Here is a 27,016-nt window from a genome sequence, read left to right on the forward strand (position 1 = left end):
GCCTGACCTGAGTCATTGTTTAGATCTCAGAAGCTTCAGACTGAATCTGTAATCAAATGCTTCCTTGGTTCCTTTAAAAAAATGATAGTTTAAAATAGTTTTTTGAAGGAGCCCCTCCCTCACCATGTACTGGCTTGGAAAGCTAATTCTCTGTATGTTGTGCCAGCATCCCATGTGGGTACTCATTCCTATCCTGGCTTCTCTACTTTTGCTTGAGCTCCCTGCTGATGTCCTTGGATGGGAAAGGAAGGATGGCAGACTCAAGTCCTTGGGCACTGCACTCATGTGGGAAACCTGGAAAACACCTGTGGCAGCCATTTGGGGAGTAGACCAGCATATGGAAGATCTCTGTCTCCCTCTCAACCTATGTAATTCTTTCAAATAAAATAAATTTTTAAAAATCTGTTTCTGAAAAGAAAAGTTTATTTACAGATATTTTACATAAAATATCTTTAAAAAGATAAATGTTTTTATTGGAAAGGCAGATCAGATTTACAGAGAGGAGGAAAGGCACAGAGAGAAAGATCTTCCTTTCATTGGTTATTCCCCAAATGGCTGCAAAGGCCAGAGCTGAGATGGATAGGAGCCAGGAACTGGGAGCCTGCAGGTCTCCTGTGTGGGTGCAGGATTCCAAGGCTTTGGACCATCCTCCGCTGCTTTCCTAGATGATGGGCAGGGAGCTGGATGGGAAGTGGAGCAAGTGGGACACGATCTGATACCCATATAGAATCCCAGGACTTGCAAGGTGAGGATTTAGCCATTGAGGCATCATGCCACGCCCAAATATTTTCTCTAAAGATTGACTGACTTATTTGAAAAAGTTAGATTTACAGAGAGGTAGAGAGAGAAACAGAGACCGAGACAGAGAGAGGTATCATTTGGGATACTAGCACTGCAGGTTGAGATGGTTTATCTACCATACCACAGCACTGGCCCACAGCAGAAATATTTAAGAGAACAGGGAGAACTTTAGAACACTTGAAACTTTTTATTGGACCTGGCATGGTAGCCTAGTGGCTAAAGTCCTTGGCTTTGCATGTGCCGGGATCCCGTAAGGGTGCTGGTTTATGTTCCAGCTGCTTCAGTTTCCTTCCAGCTCCCTGCTTGTGGCCTGGGAAAGCAGGAGAGGACGGCCCAAAGCCTTGGGACCCTGCACCTGCATAGAAGACCTAGAGGAAGTTCCCGTCTCCTGGCTTCAGATTGACTTAGCTTCAGACATTGCAGCCACTTGGGGAGTGAGCTAGGGAACAGAAGATCTTTGTCTCTCTCCTTCTCTCTGTAAATCTGACTTTCCAATAAAAATAAATAAATCTTAAAAAACAAAACAAAACACTAAAGCACCATCAGTTCAACCTCATTAAAGGTTATGAGTGAAGTTAGGCACACTTGTGGTTCTTAATGCACATCCATTATATATGCTAGTTCATTTGACAAAATTTGGACTTGTTGGCCAGAAGTCTCAAAGGCATCCCCAGAGGAGTTACAGGGAGAGAGGGGAAGGGGTCTTCATCTATCCACTGGTTCACTTCCCAAATGGCCACAAGAGCTGAGCCTAGACCAGGCCTAAGTCAGTAGCCAGCAGCTTTGTGTGGGTGTCACCCATGGGTGCAGGGGCCTAAGCACTTGGGCCGTTTTGCACAGCCTTCGCAGGTGTGTTAGGAGGGTGTTGGATTGGAAATGGAGCAGTGCAGGTAGCGGCCTAACCTGTTACATCACAGTGGGAGCTCAGAGAGTTGTTTTTAAATGAGTCTGCCCATATTTTATCCATTTTCTGTGTTTCTTCCTAAACCCTGTGAAATCTGAATTGGTGATCCAAAATACTTTGAGAGTTTATATTTGCTAACAAGTTTATTGCGAATAGATAAAAAGTGAAAAACAAATTAGCTTTTTTGATCCAGTATTTATTTTTCAAATTCACTTCAGTAGGTGTGTTGTTTCCAGGCCTTGCTACTTTGCCGTGTGGGAAGGAAATGAACAGAGAATAGCTTGGCTCCTGTGCCACAAAGCCTTGATTTATGTTTGCTTTTGTATTTTAGTTTTTGTTTTGCTTTGTTATATTTTTTTTTTCTCAAGCGACTTTAGTTGTGCTAGAAGCATTGATTTCAGGAAATTCAGATAGTTACAGCAGTGTGTTATTCTGATTTCCTAGTTGTTTGAGTTACTCTGTTGGAAAAATATAACACATTTCCTTTTCCCTCATGTTCATATTTGATAGTCTAAAGAAAATGCTAGCATACAATTTATTTAAAATTTTTAAAATTTTTGTAATATTTATTACAAATGTGAGAGGTTGCAGATCCATGTGGGTCTCCTGTTAGATTGGAGAGGGTCTGGTGGTGGGGGAAGGTGGGTGAGGCAAATTTTTTCATCTTCCATCCTGTGTCTGCGGCAGGGGTGGGTAGGGCGGGGAGGAAGTGTGGGGAGAAAGAAGGTGCACTGCTCCTTGCCGTCAGACCATGCCAGGGCACAGAGGTGGTCCTTTGACGTTGCCTTAGATAAATGTATAATGTTCTCCTAAACGCCTGGAAGCTGAGTATCATATGTTGTGAGCGTGGATCCTGGATACGGATGCCTGGTTTTTAAATCCTCACTCTTGCTGCTTAGCATCTAGGCTACTTAGACTTGCTATGCCTACGTTACTTCCTCAGTAAAATAGGGATATTATATTGCTGTGAGGATTATAGGAATTTTTTCTTAATAAAGTGTGGAGCCATCTACTTTGTGGCCCGTTACAATTTTGTCTTCTCTGTGGCAAGTACACAGTCAGGCGTGGAATCTTGATCTAATTTCACAATTCCAGTAGCCGTGTTAGTGTGCTTTGTAGTCATTCCCAAGGTAAACATATGCAAGGTATAAAATGAACAAAATTAAAACACTTTATATGAAGTCATTTGAGTACATACTGCATACTCAGCCCTGTACTAGGTCTGGGGGTGCTGAGGGTCACACCTTTTCTCTTCTGAAGAATTAGACATGCTCAGGAAAAAAGCATTTGAAACATTATTTCCATAAAGGAGAAACAAACTGTTGTAATGACTTTTTCTTTAAAATTATTTTATTTTGATAATCTTTTCGTAGTTGATTAGGGCACAAATGGTCAAGTGATACAGGACAGTGTGTTGACCATTGTTCCCATATTATTATCTTCTGTGGTGACTTCTTCATGGCTGCAGAACTCCCTGAGGCAGGCTGCCTTGTAAAGCAGAGGGGCTTGTTTTAGATCATGGAGCTAGCGATTCACTGGCCCAGATTCAGCGGGCTCCCATTCATGGTGAGGATGACTTTTTAAACATATTTTTCGTTTGTTTAATTTGAAATGACATTTGAAAGAGACAAAAATGAGAGCTTAAAGAAAAAGCAAGCAAGCTCTTCTTAGCTGGCTCACTTTTCCAGTGCCCAGGACAGCTCTGGCTGAGCAGCTAGTCTGTGTCTCCTGAGTTGTAGCAGGGGCCCAACTACTGGAATTATCTGCTGTTGCCTCCCAGGGTGCGGACTGCCCTGGGAGACTGGGACTGAGACCAGGTCCGGAGCCTGCAGTAAAAGCCAGGCATTTAAGTGTGGGATGTAGACATTTCAAGCAGTGTGGTACTTTCCCAAACATCTGCCCTTGATAATGGCACAGAACAAGAAATGGCAAGAGACCAGAGCTATACAAAACTGTCTGTCATCTTTGTGGTTTCTTGTGGGACTCAGTCACCGGTGCCGTAGCCTTGCAATCTAACCCAAACTGATTGCTTTGTGAAGATCCCACCTATAAATGCCAGGACTACATTCAAGTTTGTAACAACCTGGGGCCATTAATGTAAGACTTTGGGAATCAAATGCCTGAGTTTGGAAGAATATGTATTCAAACCATAACATTGACAATTCCAGGAAATTATGAGGCGAAACATTCATCTTTTCCTTTTGGGAAGATTCAGCAAGAGAAATAGTCTAGGAAAACACTGTTGGTGAGATGTCACTTAATAGTTACAAATGGTCATAGGGAACTGCATGAAGTTGAAAGGGCTATCTATACTATTAGTATTTTTCTTTATTTTGAAATCTTCCATTGAGCTTTAGAGTATTGTAATATGTTTACCTTTAACTTGGGTTTATTTACAGTTATTTATCTAACATTTAGATTCGGAAATATTTGTTTTCTGTTGCTTTTTACATTTATTATTATTATTAGTGTAAGTGATGTGCTTTTTGTGAACCAAGTAGAATAGTAGAAAGAATGTAAGTGCAGGTGTTCTAACTTTTCTGGCAAACAAGCCAGCTAACAAGAGAACCAGTCACGTTTACTAAGGGCATCTGCTAATACATACATATACATTTGCATAGGCTTTTTGCTTTAAAACAATCAAATAGCTTAATTTTCTTTCATGATGTTTTACAATGTGTCTCAAACTTCTTGAAATTTTATTATTCTTAGAATGTTCTCAATGATTTCTGCAAATTCTTGTGCCTTATGATTTCCTCATTCCACGTTTGTTTATGCCTAGAATGCCCTTGTCATTCAACCCTCAGCTTCAGGTCCTGTGTTCTTCCTGCCCAGTAAAGTCTTTGCAAATATTATATCCTCTGAAGGTTTTCTTTATTTCTCACCTTCGAGACTTGAAGATTATTTTGTTATGAATCTACCATGTGCTTGTCTCTTAGCACCTAAAGCTTGGTTCTGCCTACTGCACATGTGACCAGATGTTAGGTTTGCATGCCCTGTACTGTACTGACAATTTCTTTAGAGCAGGACTGTCAGTGTTAGAGCTTTGTAATTCTTACATACCTACTTAAAATTGTTGATTCACAGCTATAACAGAATAAATGTGTGTCAGGCATCATAAATTTTTATTCTTAGAAACACTGATTTTAAACTGTTTTGGGAATATGTTAGGAAAATAGGTTTTAATGCTGTTATTGGTATGGCTAATGATTGTGAATAATCTCTTTGAGACTTTGTTCTCTTGCTAGAAACAAGACTATCTCCTGACTAGTTATTTCAAAGCTGTAATCTGTAAAGAATAAATACAGATGCATGAATGCATATTTGAAATATTTAATAGAATTGAGTTTTAAGAATAGTTTTTTTAACTTGATAACTTGAATGAAACTTTGTACTATGAATGTTTGCTAAACAGGATTTAACATTTATGTGAATAATAATCTAAAAACTTTTTGTTATTTTACAGAGAATGCAGAATCTATTGATCTTAAGCAGTTTTTTGACCAACATTTTTCACATATATACTATGTGTTCTTTGAAAATTTTGTGACCATTGAAGCTAGTCTTAAACAGAAAGGTAAGATGTTCCCAATTGTTATCTTTAACTTAACGAGACTCAGGGACATTAAATTTTAATATGAATGCATTTTTGTCAGCCTTTTAAAGTTTTTTATATATTGATTTTCATGTTTGAAAGGGAAGGGCTAGGCCAGGCATAAGTCAGAAACCTGGGACGCAGTCCAGGTCTCTGACGTGTGTGCTTGGGGCAGGAAGCTAGAGCGGAAGTGAAGACATGGGATTCAAACCAGATACTCTGATGTAGGATATCCCGAAAAGTGACGGCTACTTAGCCACTGTGCCAAGCAGCTGTCATTGTCAGATAACTTTTTGATATCCATGTCACTGTTTCAAGTGTGGAGACATGTATTTGAAAGACAATTGATGGGTTAGCATTACTGTTTTTTTACTTTGTGCCAAGGATTGAAAGGTTTCCTTTCTTGGGGATCAGTTTTGTATTCTCAGCCTGCTTTCTTTTGACTTAAGGGCCTGTGTCAGATTTGAGCACTCACTCTGATGTTTTCATTTGTAGAACTCATTTATAGTTCACAATGTATTATGATTTAATTTTAGACACAAATGTGTTGAAACCTGATTGTACTTACTCAGAAAGGGAAAAGGAAAGGACTCTGCAATGACTAGAACATGGTTTTAAACATTTTTAAAAGATTGCTAGGAAATTTCAGTGTTTAAGATATTTCAAACTTATTAAATGATCATTAACAGTGACAAAACATGTTTGAAATATTTTAGGTCACAAGTCTCAAAGGGAAGAATTGGATGCTATACTTTTCATTTTTGAGGTAAGTACTGTGAGTCTCGTTTTTGTCTTTCAAAAATAGTTGTTTGAGTATACAGAGAAATATAGTGAATTTTAAAGTATATAATGAACAGTGAATTTGCTGACCTTTAAAACAACTAAATCATTTTTGAACCTGTATTCTATATTTTTTTAAATGAATTATACATATTTTTAAATACAGATAGAATTGTGTTTCATACATTTGGCTCTACAAAAGTAGCATAGTAATATGCTTGCAAGTATGAGCAGTTTAAGTTGTAGGCAGTTAGCATAAAAAACAGTTCTGTATGTTGAGGATATATCACTTCTGCTTTAACTACTTTTCTGCTATGCAATAGTTTTAAATGTTTTAATCATTGTTGTTTTACTTTGGGTTGAGTGGGGGAAACTTTATAAATAGAAGGAAACGTAGCTTGAGAGGGTATAGGAACCAAATTTGAATCTATGCTAAATTTGTGTTTTATTTTTAGCCGAATTATAAAATACCCTCTCATTTCCCTACTGGTTTTAAGTTTTAAAATTTATTTTCATTTTTATTTGAAAGGTAGAGATACGAATAAATTTTGCATCCTCTGATAAACTCCCCGTGTGTCCTCAACAGCCAGGGCTGGATCAGGTGGAGACAACCCCAGAACTCAGTCTGTCTCCCATATTAGTGTCCAGGGCCTGAGGATGTGAGCCACCTGCTGCGTAACAGGACACACATCAGTGGGAACCTGAGCTGGAAGCAGATGCGCTGCTGGGGGGTGTGGGCATCCCCGGGATTGACTTAAGTTATTGTCCTAAATCCCCGTTTACAAAAATAACTCCTTGCTCCTTATTCTTTCTGAATAAATGGTCATAGATGTATTTTGTATTTACAGAGAATTTAGAGACATTCAGAAAGTCTAGACTAGACCTTGTGAAAGAGTGAGAATCGGTTTTTAAAGAATGAGTATTCTAACTGCTACTTATTGAAGATAATTTCTAGTTTTAGGTTTTAAGTATTTTGACTTAGCCCAGAAATGTTTGATCGATTCAGTTAATATCTCAACTGTCAATTTAGTCATGATTAAAAATACTGTTTTTACGTTTATAGACTCTAGTCACTGGGGTTATTCTGCAGTTCATTTTTATTAGGATTTCTGAAGAATTTGCTTTTATTTACTCATCCCTCCTGAGTGCTTGGATGACCTGTTGGTAAAGGCAGTATTGAAATATTGGTATTTTGAGAAAGCATGAAGGCATTTATGGAGAAGGCAGGGTGATGACTCCTGGAAAGTTCTTCACTCAGGTGATCAGCCATGCCTGCATTACATTCAGGAAACACATGATGGATCTGTCACAAGAAGCTCTTCAGTGTCCTCCTATTAAAAATAACGGCTATTTCATTAAATGTGATATGTAAATATCAATTGTTTTTATATTCATTTAAGTCAAATCTGTTTTAAATGGATTACTAGATTTTCTTGGAAAAATTGTGAGGTTATGCCTGTATCTTTTGAAAAACTTTAGTAGAACACAAAAATTATGTAATCTTTGTATCAATATATTTAGATTTATGTATCATTTCTGCCTTTAGAAACTGATGAAGAATTCATAGTGATTTCCTCTTTCTGGAATAAAAAACATGATTACTGTTAATAGGGGACAAGATTGATTTTTGTATAAAGGGCAGATAATTTCTTGTTCGTTTTTTAACCACGTAAGGAAGATATAATGGGATAAAGCTGATATATATAATTTAATAGTTGTAAGTTGGGAATGCCTTGGGTAGTTTACAGGCTTGCCTTTTCTATTTCTTTATCATTTCATCTCTTTCCACACTTAAATAAATATAAGTATACGATTGTTGGCTGGCTGTGGGGGATGTGGAGGGAGGGCAGAGATGAAGAAGGCTAGGCATCTTCTGTGAGACCTGTGTTTATCTGTAAGAACATTATTATTTCTTCCTCATTTCCCTCTGTGGAGTAGACTGAAGATCAGATCAAAGGGAAGATGTATAAAACATGCATATTGCTCTTGAATCATAATAGCATGAAGGTACAGATTTGGAAAGTGGGCATATTGAGATTGGAATCTACTTTTCCAGTGTCTAAGCTTTACATTTTTTATTTTTAAGATTTATTTATTTGAAAGAGTGACAGGGAAGAGTGGAGGGAGAGAAAGAGAAAGAAATTTTGAATCTCTTGTTGATTCTTTAAGAGACCACGATGGAGAACATTGGTCCAGGCCTGAGCCAGGAGCCTAGATGTCCATCTAGGACTCCACATGGCTGACAAGGACCCACACACACGGGTCGTCCTTCCAGGCACGTTAGCAGAGGGCTGGATTGGAAGCTGAGCAGCCAAGCCTTAAATCAGTCCTCTTCTATGGGATCCTGGCCTCACAGACAGCAGCTTAACTCACTGCACTGCAACACTGGCCCCAGGTTGTGGCTTTCTAATGGGAGCACACCAGTGAATCCATTCCTCATTTATTGGATGTGATTAGTAAACTTCTGTTTGGAATGATTGCGAGAATTACTGAGATGGAATTGTATGAAGTGTGCTTAATGTTTGGCTCCTTTGAGCATTAAGTTAATAGCTAAATAATTGTGATAAGACCAGATGTAATGATAAACACAGCTGTCTTTCAGTAAGTGAATGAGAACTGGGAGAATAGCTGAGTGGTAAAGTAGCTGTTTACATACTAGGGCTCCTAAATTTTGAAGTTTAGTTTCACAGGTAAGTCTATAATAACATCTGGAATCTCTTGGATTTATGTGATCTAACTATGTGGAAATATTTGATGAAATTTTTATGAAATCAAAATGTCTATCCTAGTTTTAGCAAAACAATAGAATCTGTCAGAAAAAAATCACCAGTAATATCTGAAGGAATTGAAAACTGATGAATGATATTTAAAAATTGATATTTAAAGTGATATTTAAAAACTCTTGAGTGATATTTAAAATGAAGAAATTCTATTATCATTAAATAAGTGTTTTGAGGGAAATAAGGATAAGTATGTACTAATAAGAAATATGCTTAAATTCTGTTATTATAAATTCTAAATTTTATTAATTTGCTTCTCCCAAATTTTATCAGAATTGGTGCTTTTGGGGACAAGATTTTGAAATTTCATTTTTAAGATGTATTTCACTTTTTATTGGAGAGGCAGATAGATGTACAAGGAGAAGGAGAAGGAGAGAAAGATCTTCTGTTCACTGGTTCACTCCTTAAGCGGCTGCAACGGCTAGAACTGTGCTGATCCGAAGCTAGGAGCCAGGAACTTCCTCCAGGTCTCCCATGTGGGTGCAGGGTCCCAAGCCCCTGGGCCATCCTCTCCTGTTTTCCCAGGCCACAAGCAGGGAGCTAGATGGGAAGTAGAGCAGCTGGAATATGAACCGGCACTCAAATGGGATCCTAGTGCATGTAAAGGTGAGGATTTAACCACTAGTTTATCACGCCTGGTCCCAGATTTAAAAAAAAAAAAATATATATATATGTATATATATATTTTAAAGATTTATTTATTTATTGGAAAGTCAGATATACAGAGAGGAGGACAGACGGAGAAGAAGATCTTCTGTCCGATGATTCAATCCCCTGTCCGATGATTCAATCCCCAAGTGAGTGCAATGGCCGACGCTATGCCAATCTGAAGCCAGGATCCAGGAACTTCTTCTGGGTATCCCACACGGGTGCAGGGTCCCAAGGCTTTGGGCCATCCTCAATTGCTTTCCCAGGCCACAAGCAGGGAGCTAGATGGAAAGTGGAGCTACCGGGATTAGAACCGGTGCCCATATGGGATCCCGGCATTCAAGGCGAGGACTTTAGCCACTATGCTAGGCCACGCCGCTGGCCCCAAATATATATTTTTAAAAAGATTTATTTATTTTGATTGCAAAGTCAGATATACAGAGAGGAGGAAAGACAGAGGAAGCTTTTCTGTCCATTGATTCATTCACTCCCTAAGTGACTGCAACAGCTGGTGCTAAGCTGATCTGAAGTCAGATGCCAGAAGCCTTCCCAGGTCTCCCACGTGGATGCAGGATCCCAAGGCTTTGGGCTGCTCTTGACTGATTCCCAGGCCACAAGCAGGGGAGCTGGATGGGAAGCGGGGCTGCCGGGATTAGAACTGGCGTCCATATGGGATCCTGGTACATGCAAAGTGAGGATTTTAGCCCCTAAAATACCAGGCTGGGCCCAGATTTTTAAATATTCGTCAGTGTGCCAATACCATCAGGTAAGCTCACAGACTATTTTGTATTGTTGACACTATCTTTTATGAAACTATTAAGGGCTTACGAGCTTTCTTAAGCTGTTCATATTTCTTAAGATGTGGACTCATTACTTTTCATTCATGTCTTGTTTTATTTGTGTTGATTTTTAGAAAATATTACAACTTCTTCCAGAAAGAATTCATCAACGATGGCAGTTTCATAGTATTGGTAAGTAATTTAAATATGTATTTGACATTTGAAATAAGCGATAATGTATGAAAATGCTCTTTAATGGATTGGTAGTTGAGGTTTATGCATGGATTATGCTTTAGTAAAAGTAAAAAATTTAGGAACAGATTTTCTGGAAATATCTAAAATATAGATGAAGTGATTCTGGTCAAGATGGTGTTGTAAGTTGTTTAGCTCTCTTTCCTTTTTTACTCTGAATCTGTTAGCAGTGATGATTATAAAACTATGAAAAAAAGATCAAGGCCAGCATCGGAAGTGGAAAAGAAATACTGAGTGTGAAGAACAGCAGCAAAGGCCTTCTCATTGGATAGTAAGCAGTGTGCTCTTAGTCCATCCAAAAAAAAAAAAAAAAGAAAAGCTTGGAGAGATGGGGGTATCCTTAAGCTTCCTGCTGGAAGAACCCAAACAAGGCCTCTTGGCTGATGAAACAAGGTTGAAAGGAACAAACACACACAAAACCAAAACCAAAAGCCTGCTGCAGATTACTGTTGGAGGGCATGTAGGCAGGAGGCCACAGACTCTGTGTTATCAGGAACTAAACCAAAATGCAAGCTGGCTTGGGGTCTAGTTCTGCAAGTCACAGCATCGCATCGCTGCGGGCTGGTGAGCTCTCTTTGTCACATGTGTTTATCCCCGTTCAGATGCAGTCTGCAGGTAAGTGCTTGCTGGCTTCGGTTCAGTGGTCCATGATGTCAGTGTTGATTTAGAGTGATTTGCATGCCCCTTTATCACAGACCTTATGCTCATTCCTATAAGTGATTTTGTTTCTCTTAGGTAATTACAGATTTATTTACTCCCCGCATTTCTAATCAGTTTTAGCAAATGAAATCTCTGAGCCTTTGAAACCATATAGGCTACTACAGTTAGCAGTTCTACTAACAAAAGAAATTCTGTGCAGATAGGAATGATACTGATTTGATGGCTGCAAAAGACAAAATCCTGAATAATAAAGCCTTTTAGAATCCCAAACAAAGGGAAAGAGATTTTTCCATCTGCTGGCTCATTCCCCAATGGCTGTAATGATTAGGGCTGGTCCAGGTCAGAGGCAGGAGCCCAGCGCCTCACTGGGGTCTCCCATGTGGGTGGCAGAGGCTCACATCCTTGTGTCCGAGTCGCCCTGTGAGGTGTTAATGCAGATCTGGATCAGAAACAGAGCAGGTGGGATTCAGACTGGCCCTCTGAAGCGGCAAGCTGATTTAACGTGCTATGCCACAACACAAGCCCCCCAGGATTATTTTTTTATGTGAGGGTAGACTAAAAGTAATGTTCCCCTTAATATTCAAAGCATTCTTAGAATGTCATGTAGTTGGAAAATAAGTCGGTGTTTAAAATAGGCAAAATGTTTGAGTTTGTGTTACACCAGAGTGTTTATAAATTGCTAATGAGCACATAAATTAGATGCTGAACGGAGGAGTGAAATTCTGTTTTGTATTTCATAACAATACATTGTCCTTGGGACTGGAATGTGGTGTGGCCAGCAGTACCACTGCCTGTGACACTGGCCTCCTGTATGTCTACCGATCAGGTCACGGCTGCTCCACTGCCAATCCAGCTCCCTGCTGGTGGCATGAGAAAGCGGCGGAAGATGGCACTTGAGCTTAGGCTGCTGCCACCCTTGTCAGAGAGCCAGATGAAGCTCCTGGCTCCTGCTTGTGGCTTGGCCCAGCCCTGACCATTGTGGCCACTTGAGTCGTGAACCAGCAGATAGAAAATCTTTTGAAGAAATTATTGAGACATCTAAATTTCAGATATCTATTGTGTCTCCTGAGGAATGTGGCCTTTTATCTCCAGAGGACTTGAGGCTGCCCAATTGTCGTAGAAAATAATTTTTAAGGAAAATTGAAAGAGTTCAGAGAGAAAGAGGGAGGGACAGAGAGATCTTCCATCCTCTCTGATTCACTCCCTTAGTGGCTACAATGGTCAGAGCTAGACTGCAATAAAAAATAAATAAATCTTAAAAGAAAAAAAGAAAATATTTTGTTTTTATTGGAAAGCCAGATATACAGAGAGGAGGAAAGACAGAGAGGAAGATCTGTCTGCTGCTTTACTCCCCAAGTGACCACAGTGGCCAGAGTTGAGTTGAGCCCATCTGAAGCCAGGAGCCAAGAGTTCTTCTAGGTCTCCCACCCGGGTGCAGGGTCCCAAGGCTTTGGGCTGTCCTCGACTGCTTTCCCAGGCCGCAAGCAGGGAGCTGGATGGGAAGCAGGGCTGCTGGGATTAGAACTGGCACCTGTATGGGATCCCAGGCATGCAAGGTGAGGACTTTAACTGCTAGGCTATTATGCTGGGCACATTTTAAAAAAAGGTTTTATTTTATTTTTTGGAAAAGGTGATGCTATTTTTAAAATAACTAGTTTGAGAAAAGGAATATGTGGTAATTTTTGTTAAAGAGAACAATCATTAGGATCTATCCTTTCATCTTTGTTCTGTGTATTAAGGAAAATGAATCACTCTAGTAGGTTTTTTTTAAAAATCCTTTTATAGTTACTGTATGTACCTTACAAAAATTCTGTTTGAAAGACAGAACAACGGAAAGAAGGAGAGATAGAGAGATTGTGCATCTATCCAATATTCACTCCCCAGATGGTTGTAACAGCCAGGGCTGGATCAGTGTGAAGCCTGGATCTTCTTCTGGAACTTTCACATGGAATCAGGGACCCAAGGACTTTTGCTATCCTCTGCTGCTTTTACAGACCATAAGCAGAGTGGAACAGCTGGGACTTGAAACAGTGCCCATATGGGACACTGGCACTCCTAAGGAAGGGTTAGTGTGCTATACCACTGTGCTGGCCCTGTAGTTGCTTTTTAAAAAAATAGTGTCTGATGTTGCAGCACAGTGGGTTCTTTCACACCTGTGATGCCGTTATCCCATATGAGCATTGGCTTACGTCCTGCTGCTTTATGCCAGCCATGGTCCCGGATAGTGTGTCTGAGAAAGCAGCTGAAGAAGGCCTGAGTACTCGGGGCCCTGCCACCCATGTGGGAGACCTGCATGGAATCCGAGGCTCCTGGCTTCAGTCTTGTTCAGCTGTAGTTCTTGCAGCTATCTGGGGGAGTGAGTTAGTTGATGAAAGGTCTCTGTTTCTGTCTTTTTCTCAAACTTTTTGAAATAATTGAGTAAATTTAAAAAAGAAAAAAAGTTCAGTGTAAGGAAGAGACATAAATTGTTACATATTCATACTGTGGAATAACATAGAGCCATTTTAGTGAATCAGCTGGAGTTAAATCAGTATAAATTTCAGACACTAAAGTTAAATATGAAAAGCAGTTTGTAAATAATTTATGTGACACCATTTATGTAAGGCGTACTTTATTTGACAAACAGTAAGACAAAGAGAGCGTGAGCGCCCATCCTCATGTTCCCTCTCAGATGCCTGTGGTGGCTGTGGTCAGAGCTGACACTGGGAACCAGGCACTCCATCCAGGGTTCCCATGTTGGGGACAGAGACACAGTTCCTTGACCAATCTCCTGCTGCTTTCCAGGATGCACATTAGCACGAAACTGGAGCGAGGAAAAAGTAGTATGTGATGTAGGACTCCCAAGTGATGTCTCAACTGCTGGGCCAAATATCTGCCTCTGTGTCAAGTTTTAAAAATGTAAACCACTTATGTACCTTAAGATATATTTGCAAATATATAGAATACTCAAATAAAATGTTTTTGAAATGATTAATACCAAAATACGGATAATAGATTCTTCTGTGATAAAAGGAAGAACACAGAAATAATGTAAATAAAGGAAAATTCTAAATTGTACAACATGTTAACAGTTTAGATTTGTTCAGACTAGCACCTCTGAATGTTTGGATTTTATTTTCAGTGTTTTGCTGTGCATTCCAAATGTTACATAAGTTAGAAAAATATAATGAACTTGAAAAAGAACCAGTGTACAGTACTCTGGAAATATTTCTTAGGAGATAATAGATTGGTGGATAGTAAATAAAAATATAAATGTTACCCAAATGAAGATTTTCTGTAGTGGATTTTATTTGTGTTAGTGGAAAAGTATTAAGTTCAATTGTATTCTTCATATAAAATAAGAGCTGCACAAGAAATTGTCTTGTTAAATGCCACTTGGGGCTTATATTTTGTTAGTAAAGTGAATTGTACTTAATTATTTTGAACCATGTGTTGAAGGTGACTTTTTTATATGCCTCTCTAGTCTCAAGAATGGCCAGAGAGATATCAAGGTCACCAAGAGCAGTTTAGAGGTTGCCAAGGACTTGTTTAAAAGTATGTTCAAGTCTGACCGAGAACTCTGACACTTGGAAATTAAAAAAAAATGATGTGAATTTTTCTAATCATGTCTTCTTTTCAGGACTGATCTTGAAGAAACTTCTTCACACAGGAAACTCCTTAAAGGTATAATATATTTACTTCTTGTAACTTCAGAAACAGCAAGATATACATCAGCTTTTTCCTATATATTGTCGAATTGTCTTCAGTATTAATTGGCAATATGGCAACATTTTCAGTACTTGTGAAAATTTCTCTTACATTGACTGTGGCCATTGAAAAGTTATTGTATTTTGTGAGAGTACATTCATTCATTTACTGAAAATCTTTGTTCTGTAAAGTCTTTAGAACAAGAAAATAGTCATTCTACAGGTTACTGCTCATCTTATTGGAACCGCTCATGGATGTATAACAAAGTAGGGGATAGATACTTAAATGTTGGCCTTACTTCATTTTATGTGTCTTAATCATACTCCAGTAAATGAGATACTCAACCTTAAGATTTCTTGCTGTATGTAGGTTAGATGAGGTCACAGATTACCGGTTCTTTTGGTTGTATGGAAGTGTGAAGCAGTGAGTCTGTTTTTCATTTTTATTTCAGATCAGGCGGGAAGGTGTTCGTCTGTTCTTGTTATGGTTGCAAGCTCTTCAGAATAACTGCAGTAAGGAACAGCTCTGGATGTTCTCGTGCTTAATTCCCGGGTTTTTAGCACCACAGTCTGAACACGGACCTCGAACTTTAGATAATCTCATTAATCCTCCACTCAATCTTCAAGAAAGTAAGAGTCATGGGACGCTTCTCACCACTGTCTGTGTGCTCTGTGAAAGTGCTTTTTAGAATGTCTATATTGAATAATTAAAAGCAATATTTAAAAATGTTGGTTTTATTATCCTTCATATAGGGCAAGGACAACCAATCGAGAACTATGGAAAAGATAGTTTGCTACAGTTCCCAAGAGCAAGGAGCATGTCATGCCAGGGGAGACAGGTGTGATGTAGGCACGTACCAGTGTTAGTCAGAAGGCACAGGGCACAGAGAAAAACGTGGCCCAAAATGTTAAAATGGCTCACACAGGAAGGAACAGGCAAGCCAGGAGAAGCAAGTTGAGGATTACTCCATTTGAATCGCTGCAGGGCACTCTATGGCTTGCAGGCTGTCCCCGGTGCTGTAGGTGATGGGACCGGTGCTCATGGCTCCGAGCGTGAGCGTGCAGGTGGAGGGATGAGTGCTGCCTCCCACGCTGCTCTCAGGCTGTCTCTAGGAACTGGCCAGCCCTGTGCAGAACAGTGTCTGCAGAGCCTGTGCGGGCCTGGATGTGTCAGCACTGGGAACCTGTGCCCAACATAGACCAGTTTTATACTTTGTTTTCTATTTGTTATGCTTCACCATGGATCTTGGAATTAATTTGGATGTACATTGAGGTTTAAGTGTGTCTTATTTTATACAGTAGATGCTTGTAAAGAAATATATAAATTTAACTTTTATAGCGCCCCAATACTTTGATTTGTAAATTTAATTTAGACATTTAGAAATACTGTTTAATAGCTGTTTTCATTCTTTAGTGAATCTTTGTGCTAGTTACTTGAAATACTTCTGTTTATTTCTTTTACTTTTTAAGTTCTGTGTTAGTGCTGATATTTGTGGAATTTAATTTTTCTTTTTGTTTTACCCACACACACACACACATATGTTTTCCTTTTCTTTCACTAGTGAACATTTGTCACGAACAGTGCTATGTGGGACCCCTGTAACCTTAAATACCTCCTTTTTTTTTTTAAAGATTTATTTATTCTTATTGGAAAGGCAGATATACAGAGAGGAGGAGAGACAGAGAGGAAGATCTTCTGTCCGATGGCTCACTCCCCAAGTGACCGCAACTGCTAACTGTACTTTTGTGGTAATTTGGTAAATATAGTGTTTTTTTAAAAAGATTTATTTATTTATTTATTATTGGAAAGGCAGATGTATAGAGAGGAGGAAAGAGAGGAAGATCCTTTGTCTGGGGCCCGGCGCAATGGCGCAGTGGTTAAGGTCCTTGCCTTGCACACCTGGGATCCCATATGGGCGCCGGTTCTAATCCTGGCAGCCCCGCTTCCCGTTCAGTTCCCTGACTGTGGCCCGGGAAAGCAATGGAGGACTGGCCAAAGCTTTGGGACCCTGCACCCATGTGGGAAACCCGGAAGAGGCTCCTGGCTTCAGATTGGCATAGCATCGGCTGTTGTGCTCACTTGGGGAGTGAATCATTGGATGGAAGATCGTCCTCTCTGTCTCTCCTCTCTGTATATCCACCTTTCCAATAAAAATACAATAAATCTTTTTTTTTTTTTTTTAAAAAAAGATCCTCTGTCCAATGATTCACTCCCCAAGTGGCTGCAACGGCCAGTGCTGTGCCGATCCGAAGCCAGGGGCCAGGAACCTTTTTCCAGGTCTCCCACGCAGGTGCAGGGTCCCAAAGCCTTGGGCCGTCCTCAGCTGCTTTTCCAGGCCACAAGCAGGGAGCTGGATGGGAAGTGGGGCTGCTGGGATTAGAACCGGTGCCCATATGGGATCTTGGCACATTCAAAGCGAGGACTTTAGCCACTAGGCGACTGTGCCAGGCCCTAAATACCTCCTTCAATGCTCCATATATAGTCACGCTGAGGCTTAGGATTGCAACATGAATTTGAGGGGTATAAGAATCAGTAAATAGCAAGTACTCTGTTGGATGCTTTATCCTGTTTGCAATTTGTAATTTCTGTGAATTTATATTTTAAAAATATTTTTAAAGGTTTGTCTGTTTCTATTGGAAAGCCTACTTGCAGAGAAGGAGAAACAGAGCCAGAGGTCCTCCATGTGCTGGCCTGCTCCCTCAGTGGCCTCACCGGCTGTATCTAACCCAAAGCTGGGAGCCAGGAGCTGGTGCTGGATCTCCCGTGTGTGTGTGTGTAGGCGCCCAAGGGTTTGGCTCATCCGTCACTTACCCATGTCACAGCAGGGAGCTGGATTGGCAGTAGAGCAGCTAGGGGATGAACTGGTACCCAAATAGAATGCCAGTGTTAGCAAGTGGAAATTAGTGTGCTACACCACTGTTGGCCCTTATAAATTTAGATTTACATTAAATTAAACTATATTGGTAGCACAACATTTTAGAAACAAGTTGGTGTAAAATCTATAAATGAGCCAGTTAAAATAGGTTGTATATACACATTTATTTACATTGTATTTCAACTTTGAAATATTTGAAAAATAATTAATTTTCTTCCACATCTCTAAAACCCTGTCATTGCATAAATTTGCTTTCATCCCTTTTTATAGCTGATTTACTTTGTTAGTTTCAAGTGCAACTGAATGACTTTTGCTCCTTCTTTAAGAATCAAAGATTTGTATTTTATTTTCTACAAAGCGTGTAAGTGCAGATTAAGTGTGTATTCCTTAGTGTGGGATGAAAGTTCTTAGGGAAGGATGCCATGGGTTTTAATGGGATTTTAATAGCTTCATTCTTTAAGTATGTTGTTCTTTGGGGATTGAGTATTCCAAGAAATCTAGAGTACATGTGGTAAAGGTTGTATGTTTCAAGTGTAACTTTTCATGAAGTGTCAGGAATAATATGCTCTGCATCTTACTGCTCTAAGCTGCCACTGCTATGAAATTTCTTAGTTGGTTCATGCTTATTGAGGAATAGATTTCAATATTTATATTTGTGAAACCAGTGACTGACATGTTTTTAGGAAATAGTCAAAAGAATTCAACTAGTTTTAGATTAATTTTCTTGAATTTATTATAATGAATGTTCCTGAATTTCTGAAAATTAAAAAAATACAGATTTGTTTTCATAACCATGATCAGATCAACTTTTGAGACTATGGATTCTCATTAGTGTTTCTCATCATTTGATTAATTTTGTAATGCATTTTTAAAAAAAGATTTATTTGTTTGAATAGCAGAGTTACAGAGAAAGAGGGAGAAACAGAAAGATTTTTGTTCTGCTGGCCTGTGCTCTAAATGGCTGCAGTAGTCAGGGCTGGGCCAGGCCAAAGCCAGGGCTTAGCAGCTTCACCCTGGTCTCTCACATGAGTGGCAGGAACTTATCACACTTGGACCATTTTCTCTTGCTTTCCCAGGCACATTAGCAGATAACTGAATTGGAAGTGGAGCAACTGGGACATGAACCAGCACTCATCTGGGGTGCCAGTGTCAAAGACAGTTGCTCCACTTAATGTGAACCTGAAATTAACACTAAAACTTTCCTAGTGAGATATTATGTACCCCTAATTACTGCATGTATGTTCATCCCTATTTCAAAATCTCTGAATTAAGTGTTCCCAAATCATCTGATTATTTGTGTTTGTGGTTTTGGTGGACTGTCAAGAATGATCTCAGATTCAGATTTCCAATATTAGAACGTTTCGAGCAGCTTTTGTTGCCCATATGTTTTGTAATTAGTGTTGTTTGTTACATAATTGTGTTACTAACTTTATTTTGTAATTATATTATTCTTTTGTCTTTGAATAGCCCAAGTCACAATAGAGGAAATCACTCCTCTTGTCCCACCACAGTCTGGGGATAAAGGACAAGAAGATCTCACTAGCTATTTTCTCGAAGCACTTTTAAAGTATATAGTTATTCAGGTATGTGTTGCTTTCTTTGATGTCTTCTCCCTTATCCTTTTCCTAATCCTTGGATTTGTAATGAGCAGCTGCTTGCTTTCAGTAGTGCTTTATAACAGCTGCTTGCTTCCTGGGGGCCTAGTGTGCAATGGCTGCAAACAGCGGCCTTCTTGATGGTGTATGCAACCTGTTGCTTATACAGGTTGCCCTAAGGGAGCTTGGAGACAGCCCTTTACAGTGGACATTCCCGTCTCTGACCTCTTGCTGTTCCTAATCTAGGCTGCAGACAGGTACGCGGGGTGCTTTTGAAAAACCTCAGCACAATAGCCAGGGTTCACATTGGTCAAATCATCATGTTCAGCCTCACCAAGCTGCAGAACAAGGAACATGTGGTTGAGGCCCTGTGCAGGGCCAAGTTTAAGTTCGTGTTTGCCAGAAAATCCTCATCCCTAAGAAGTGGGCTTTACCAAGTTCAATATAAATGGATTTGAAGGAGTGGTGGCTGAGAAGCTGCTCATCCTGGGCAGCTGTGGGATCAGACCCATCCCCAACAGTGGTCCCTTGGATGAGTGGTAGGCCCTATACCCATGTGTGCTTCTGTTCTGTACTCCTTAACCTCATTAATAATAAATTCCAATTGCTGTTGAAAAAATTATTGATATAAAGAGATTTCATGTATTTCAAAGCTAGTACAGATAACCATGTTTCCCTCCTTCCCTCATAAGAATTGGTCTGCCAAGATGTAAGTGGGCTGTAGCATAAGGAAAGGGGGGAAATATAATTTATGCTCCAGTTTGTTTGTTCTTTTTGAATTTGCAAATGCATGCATTTTGTATAAGTTAGATATGAAATATGCATTGTTTAAAAGGCATACAGTTTGAGTTCTGATTTCTTATCATATATCATTGGTGAATTACTTAGCCATCCTGAGCTTCTGTTTGCTCATTTGTAAAGTAAGGAGAAAAGTAATACCTATCTCATTTTGGTGGATAAAGGTTAAATACTGCTTGGTGCACATAGTACCAATTCTGTAGTGGATAGTCATTGCTGTTTCATTATTGTTACTACATCTTTTCCTCTTAAAACTTGCTTTTGTACTTCATGCAGAGTTACATTGCTCTGGGTTATTGGGTACAGATATTAACAGTTTTGATGCATGCATACACCTGTGACAGCCTCACAGGAGCCAAGATAATAAACGTGTCCATCACCTTGAACATTTCCTTTGCTTCTTCTATATTCCATCTTTTTCTATCATTTATGTGAGTGCCCCAAATTTCCTTCTAGTATCACTGATTTCTTTCCGTATTTATACCCTTCTTGTCTGTCAGTGAAAGAACTGGCTGAAATGATTCTCAGACTATTATTTAATCAGTCCTTCAGGTGGATGAGCAGTGTCTCATTACCACCTTTACCCTGCAGAAATAGATTTGCCCTCAATGGGTTGAACTCACCACCCAGTCCAGGACTTTGCCAGCCTCCTGCTTAGATGTCTCCATTACGCTGCTGGCTTTCTCTTACTCTGCTCTCTCACTTCTGGTCAGCCCCTTCGCTTCATGACCACCCCTTTCATGCTTTTCAGACTTTGAGTCATTGGCCTGCTGCCTCCCCTTGCCACTTCCTTCATGGATACCCTGCTTCCTGTGCTCAGCCTCTGCTTATCTGCACCTGTCTGCTGCCGCTGCTCACACACGCACATGTTCTGTATGCCTTTAGTTACTCAGAAAGAGAAAGAGGGAAGGAACAGAGATGCTAATCTTTGTTGTTAGAGCTGAGTGTTTAGTTAATTTTCATTTTTTTCAAAGGATCTTTGATTTTTATAAATATTTTTAATGTGTTTGTATAGTAAATAACTAAAATTTTTTTGGTGTTGTCACATACGATCTTGGTATAACAGTTCAGTGTATTTAGAAGCTTGTTTATAGTATCATCATGGTATTAAAAAGGTTTTCTAATGATTCTACTTATTTTTAAATTTTTAGGTGAAAAGTTTAGAATGGAAGAACAAAGAAAACCAAGAAAGAGGATTTTCATTTTTGTTTTCACATTTTAAAAAATATTACTTACCTTATATTTTCCCAAACATCTGTAAGGAAAACAGTTTATATCATCCTGTGCTTGGTAGGTCGTGTTTGGCATTCTCTAATAGCCCGCACTTAGTAGTAAAATAGCTGTGATTGTGAAGGTAGCATTTATTTCTTGCAGAAAACTTGTCACTATTAATATGTGTATTCACTGGTAAAGATACTAAAATTAATTTTGAGAGTGAATTAATACGCACGTTTCACTGAAAATTAGGTACTTTTAGAACACTTACTGTCAGGGTCTCCTCTTTTGGGAATTACCACCAGAAATGGTTGTGATTGTAAATTAAACTGAATTCCATGCTTGATTTAATCCTTACTCTATTTTAAGATTTTTAGTTTTTAATGATTAAAAACTTTTTTAAAGTAGTTGAGAAACAAAGAGTAAACTCCGGTCTACTGATGACTCCACAGATGTCCTCCTCCCAGGCTGGTCAGAGTGAAGCTCAAAGCCAGGAACTCACTACAGATATGCATAGAAGGCCAGAACCAAGCTTCTTAGTCATCACAGCTGCCTCCAGGTTCCGTGTTAGCAAAAAACTGGGATTGAGAGCTAGGAATTTCACCCATGGGTTTTGATATGGGACATGGGCATAAATCAAGAGTATATGCCAAAGACATCAGTCACAGGCAGACTTTTTTTTTTTCTTTTTTTGTAAATTAAAGGCATTAGTAATGTGTAAACAGGAATTTACATTTCATGAGATGTTGCTAATGCCAGGTTTGAACTACCAGCAAGTTCAGGCAAAACTTCAAACTTTGTTTGACCTCAGGATACTTGTTTCGGGTGAATTGAAGGTTCTAGGAATTTCTTTGTACTTAGATAGAATTCGTTGAACCTTTTAATATTTTGTGAAGAAGACATGTTATCATATATTAATCTGGTATGTATGATTCATTTTTCTGGGCTCTGTATGAACAGCTAGCACAATGTAAAATGTAATTTTTGTACTAAAGCTACTTCTAAAATCATAGTAGCATCATAATGTTTTTTCAGTTATTTAAAAATGTAGATTTGTTTAAGCATAATTCTTACTTTAGATTGTTTTCCTTTTATTTTAATAGATATCCCACAAATGAGACCAAAGCCACATTATGTCATGATAAAGAAGGATGCTGAAACCAATGAAGCCATCTATTGTACAAAGGAACCTTTTATCAAGGCTCGTGTTATTGTCATTCGTTGGCTGGTTTCTTTCTGGCTAGAGCCAAAGCCACATTCAGGACCTCATATTCCTGGGATGGAAGGTGAAGTCTTGCCAAAGAATATTCAGGTAATACACAATTAGGCTTGTCAAAGTTAAAGCTTACTTCACAAATCTAGTCTACTAGTTTTAATTATTTTATATATAAAGCATATTTGAAACAAATAATAGTACTATTTTATTTGTATTCAGGCATTTTATAAATCTAAAGTTTAGCCATTACTATAGATTTAATTGCTTAATAAAAAATAAAATGGGATTAAAAAAGTAAGAAAGTAGTTTAGTCATGTGTCGGTTTCAGTTTCCAACTTGTTCCTGTTTTATTGTACACTCTGCCCATGTCCACAGGAGATATATTCCAAAAACCCCACTGGATGGCTGCTGGAAGGCTCAGACAGCGTTGAACACTTTGTAATACTATATTTTTTCTTATATGTACGCAACCAATAGAAAAGTTTAATTTATAATCTAGGCATACTAAGAGCTAAATAACAATACATAAAATGAAACAAAGTATAGTAACACTGCTTATTGTTGTGATCTTCCATTTGTTATTTTTAAACTGCATTTGGTAACTGAGCTTGAGAAAAGCAAAACCACATGTAAGGAGACGCTATTGGCCAGTGAGATTTGCAGAAAGAAGGAGAGACAGAAAGATGTTCCATTCGCTGGTTTACTCTCCAAGTAGCCATAACGGCTGGGACTGAGCCAATCTGAAGACAGGAGCCAGGAGCCTCTTGTGGGTCTCCCACGCAGGTACAGGGTCCCAAGGCCTTGAGCTGACCTTGACTGCTTTCCCAGGCCACAAGCAGGGAACTGCATGGGAAGCAGGGATACTGAAATTAAATCTAGCACCTATATGGGATCCCTGGCGCATGCAAGGCAAGAACTTAAACCACTAGACTATCGTGCTGGGCCCAAAAACTACTGTTTATTATTATTATATTGCTATTATTATTATTGTAACTTGAGAAGTAATGGGAGTGACTGATCCTGTATGTGCTGGATCACTCACCACATGGCTGCACCATCTGGGCTGGGCCAGGGTGAATCTAGGAACCAGAACCTCAGTGTGAGTCTCCCACATTGGCTGCAGGGACCTAGCTCCTTGAGCTACGTGAAGATGTGCACTACCAGGAAGTAGCAGTACGCCGGATAAGGGATGTGCATGTCCGAACCAGCCACTAAACTGTAAGACAGATTGTCTGCCCCTATGTATAAATTTTCAGACAGAACTACAATAATTAAGGAGGAGCCCTTTTTAATTTCTCAGCATTCACAGAATGCAGATTTAAACTCCCGTGACCCCGCTCCTGCCCTTTTCCCCACAAAGGCACCAGGTCTAGACATGTGATAGAAAAAACACCTATACAGGGGCTGGTACTGGGGAGCAACAAGTTAATTCTCCTCCTGTGGTGCTGGTGTCCCATATGGATGCCCGTCCCATAGAGATGTCAGTTCATATTTGTTCCACTTCTGATACAGCTCCCTGATTTATGGCTTAGGAAAGCAGCGGAGGATGGCTCAAGTTCTTGGGCCCCTTCAGCCACCTGAAAATAAAATAAATAGCTTAAAAAAAAAAAAACCAGAATTAGATACAAAGTCTAATGTTATTTGTTCGTAGTTACCCCTCAGTAACCATTTGGGATTGATTTTAGAACCCTCAGCAGATAACAAATCCGCAAGTGCTCAAGTCCCTTACCTACAATGGTGTAGTAGTTGTGTGTAACCTGTGCACATCGCCTTGGAGACTTTAAACATCTCTAGATTATTATAATACTTACTGTAGTATCAATATTTGTTGGGTTATTTAGGAAAGTATGAAAGCCCGTGTATATTCAATACACTTAGAGTTTGTGTTCAGATGTTTCTTTCTGTTGATAATATATGGATGTAGAACCCAAGAATATGGAAGGCCGGCTGTGTAAGGTAGCATTCCTCAAGATCTGAACTGCTACTGCTTACTAAGTTTGTTTTTCACCCAACTTTTTAAAATCTGCAAACATAAGAAACAAATCTGTAAGGGAGTAGACTATTAAGTAATGCACATTTTAGGATATCAGATGCTGAGTTACTTACGTTGCCTCTTAATTATTAGAATGCATCCTGAGTGAAATCCTAGGCCTGAATTTTTTTTTTTTTGTTTTTGTTTTTTTTTTTTTTCAATTTATTTTATTTATTTTTTTTAATTTATTTTTTTTTTATTACATTGCATCATGAGACACAGTTTTACAGGCACTGGGATTCCCCCCTCCCCTCCCCAAAACCTGCTCCCCCCCCCATGGTGGATTCTTCCATCTTGTTTAGACTAGGCCTGAATTTTAAACAGTGCCGGAAGTTATGTGTAGAAGGCTTTGTTTCTGCCAAAGCTTTCTATTAAAATACGAGATATCGAGTTAAACCATTACAGTATTCTTTTCATTTTGTTTTGATTTCAGAGAGCAGCTGCTAGTTTGGTTTCCAGAGAAGAAAACAAAAATGATAATGCGGACAGAGCAGACAGAAGCGCGGAACCAGAGCAGTCTCACTCCAATACCAGCACGCTCACCGAGCGGGAGCCGAGCTCATCCAGCCTGTGCAGCATCGATGAAGAGCATCTCACGGACATTGAAATCGTTCGCAGAGTTTTTTCTTCTAAAAGAAGTAATGTGAACTTTGTCACAGAGATATTTCGTCAGGTAAAAATATCTCTCGGTATTTTTAGTTTGTAATGAAGACTTTAGTTCTTCATATACCAATTTTTAGATACTACAAATGTATCTGTGGGGGTGTTTTTTAAAGTTCCTATTTAGTTTTAAAAACTTATATCTGATTGTTTAGTATTTTCTGTTCATATATTTTAGCTATTTTCTTATTCTTCCTCCTAGTCCTTTTGTTATCAGAATTTTTTTAAAAAGTTACTCACTTTTTTTTTTTTTTTAAATTGGAAAGTCAGATATACAGAGAGGAGGAGAGACAGAGAGGAAGATCTTCCATCTGATGATTCACTCCTCAAGTGAGTGCAACAGCCAGTGCTATGCCAGTCCAAAACCAGGATCCAGGAACTTCTTCCAGGTCTCCCACACAGGTGCAGAGTCCCAAGGATTTGGACCGTCCTCAGCTGCTTTCCCAGGCCACAAGCAGGGAGCTGGGTGGGAAGTGGAGCTGCCGGGATTAGAACCGGCACCTATATGGGATCCCGGGCGTTCAAGCCTAGGACTTTAGCTGCTAGGCTACGCCACCGGGCCCGAAACTTACTTTTTAGATTGCAACTCTTATTAATTATGATAGAATTATTTTTGTCCTCTATTGTTAGTAAAATGCCACTGGGGAATGTGCAAGTGATACTTCCATTGCTTTTACATTACCTTTCTAGGCTTAGTTTCTTCCTCTAGGGAGGTTTAAGATTAAAGTTGCTTATGACTATTACTATTATTATTACAAATTACTATTAAAAATTTAAGTTTTTTAAAAAATAGATTTTTGTTTTAACTTCAGTGTTACTGTACTCTTCATTCATGATTGATTATTAAATAATTAGCATTTTTCAGGCCTGGCATTGATGGCCCAGTGGCTAAATTCTTGCCTTGCATGTGCCAGGATCCTATATGGGTGCCAGTTGGTGTCCTAGCTGCTCCATTTCTTATCCAGCTTTCTGCTTGTGGCCTGGGAAAGCGTTAGAGAATGGCCCAGAGCCTTGGGACCCTGCTTCTGTGTGGGAGTCCCAGAAGAAGCTCCTGGTTGCTGGCTTCAGATCAGGTCAGCTCTGACTATTGCAACCATCTGGGCAATGAACCAACAGATGGAATATCGTTCTTTTTCCTTCTCTCTATTTAACTTTATAACTTTATTTAACTTTTATTTTTTCAAATTTTATTTTATGTATATAACTTTATCTAAATATATAACTATATTTAACTTTCTAGTTTACTATTATAACTTTTCCAATTAAAAAATTTAAGTAAAAATTTCAAGTGTAGAATACAGTATTATTTCCATGCTGTACATTATATTTTTACTCATGTGTTCAATACTGGATAATTGGCCCTTCGGCCTTTTCGTCACCAGTTTTCCATTTTTTCTAACTGCCCAGCCCCTTTGATCTTGCAGTCTGCTTTCTGCTAGTGTGAGCTGACTCTTGAGAATACAGCAGTTACATCCTGCGGTAGTCGGTCCGTGCCTAGCTTATCTCACCAGTGTGATGTCTGCCAGGTTCATCCCTATTGCCACACATGGCAGGATATTTTCTTTATGCTGTCATCTTCAGCTGACACTCAGTCTTTCTAAATTTTGGCAACTGTAAATGTTGAGGCAGCGTAGGTAGCTCTTTGAGAAGCTGAATTCATTTCCTTTGGATATTTACCTGGAGATAAGATTACTGGATCATGTTGTTAACTTTTTGAGGAGCCGCTCGATGTTTTCATG

At 39.2% G+C, this 27,016-nt stretch overlaps 1 protein-coding gene and 1 non-coding gene across 7 annotated transcripts in view; both read left to right on the forward strand.

The window, feature by feature from the left end:
- Nucleotides 1-27,016, forward strand: part of RALGAPA1 (Ral GTPase activating protein catalytic subunit alpha 1) — a 195,868-nt gene that overhangs the window by 20,938 nt on the left and 147,914 nt on the right. For all 6 annotated transcript variants that reach the window (XM_040968824.1, XM_040968825.1, XM_040968826.1 and 3 more), the window contains exons 2-10: nt 5,172-5,282; nt 6,017-6,066; nt 10,422-10,479; nt 14,819-14,862; nt 15,338-15,515; nt 19,229-19,344; nt 21,306-21,444; nt 22,473-22,681; nt 25,051-25,290. In XM_040968824.1, the coding sequence (XP_040824758.1) occupies nt 5,172-5,282; nt 6,017-6,066; nt 10,422-10,479; nt 14,819-14,862; nt 15,338-15,515; nt 19,229-19,344; nt 21,306-21,444; nt 22,473-22,681; nt 25,051-25,290 (1,145 nt within the window). The remainder of the gene's footprint in view (nt 1-5,171; nt 5,283-6,016; nt 6,067-10,421; nt 10,480-14,818; nt 14,863-15,337; nt 15,516-19,228; nt 19,345-21,305; nt 21,445-22,472; nt 22,682-25,050; nt 25,291-27,016) is intronic.
- On the forward strand, nt 19,424-19,553 carry LOC121149682. Its single transcript, XR_005882818.1, has one exon. It is a non-coding gene; the product is annotated as a small nucleolar RNA SNORA70 (small nucleolar RNA).

Source organism: Ochotona curzoniae, unplaced genomic scaffold (genome assembly GCF_017591425.1).
Source record: "Ochotona curzoniae isolate NIBS_2020 unplaced genomic scaffold, NIBS_Ocur_1.0 scaffold_4701, whole genome shotgun sequence".
In the NCBI taxonomy this organism is placed as follows: domain Eukaryota; kingdom Metazoa; phylum Chordata; class Mammalia; order Lagomorpha; family Ochotonidae; genus Ochotona; species Ochotona curzoniae.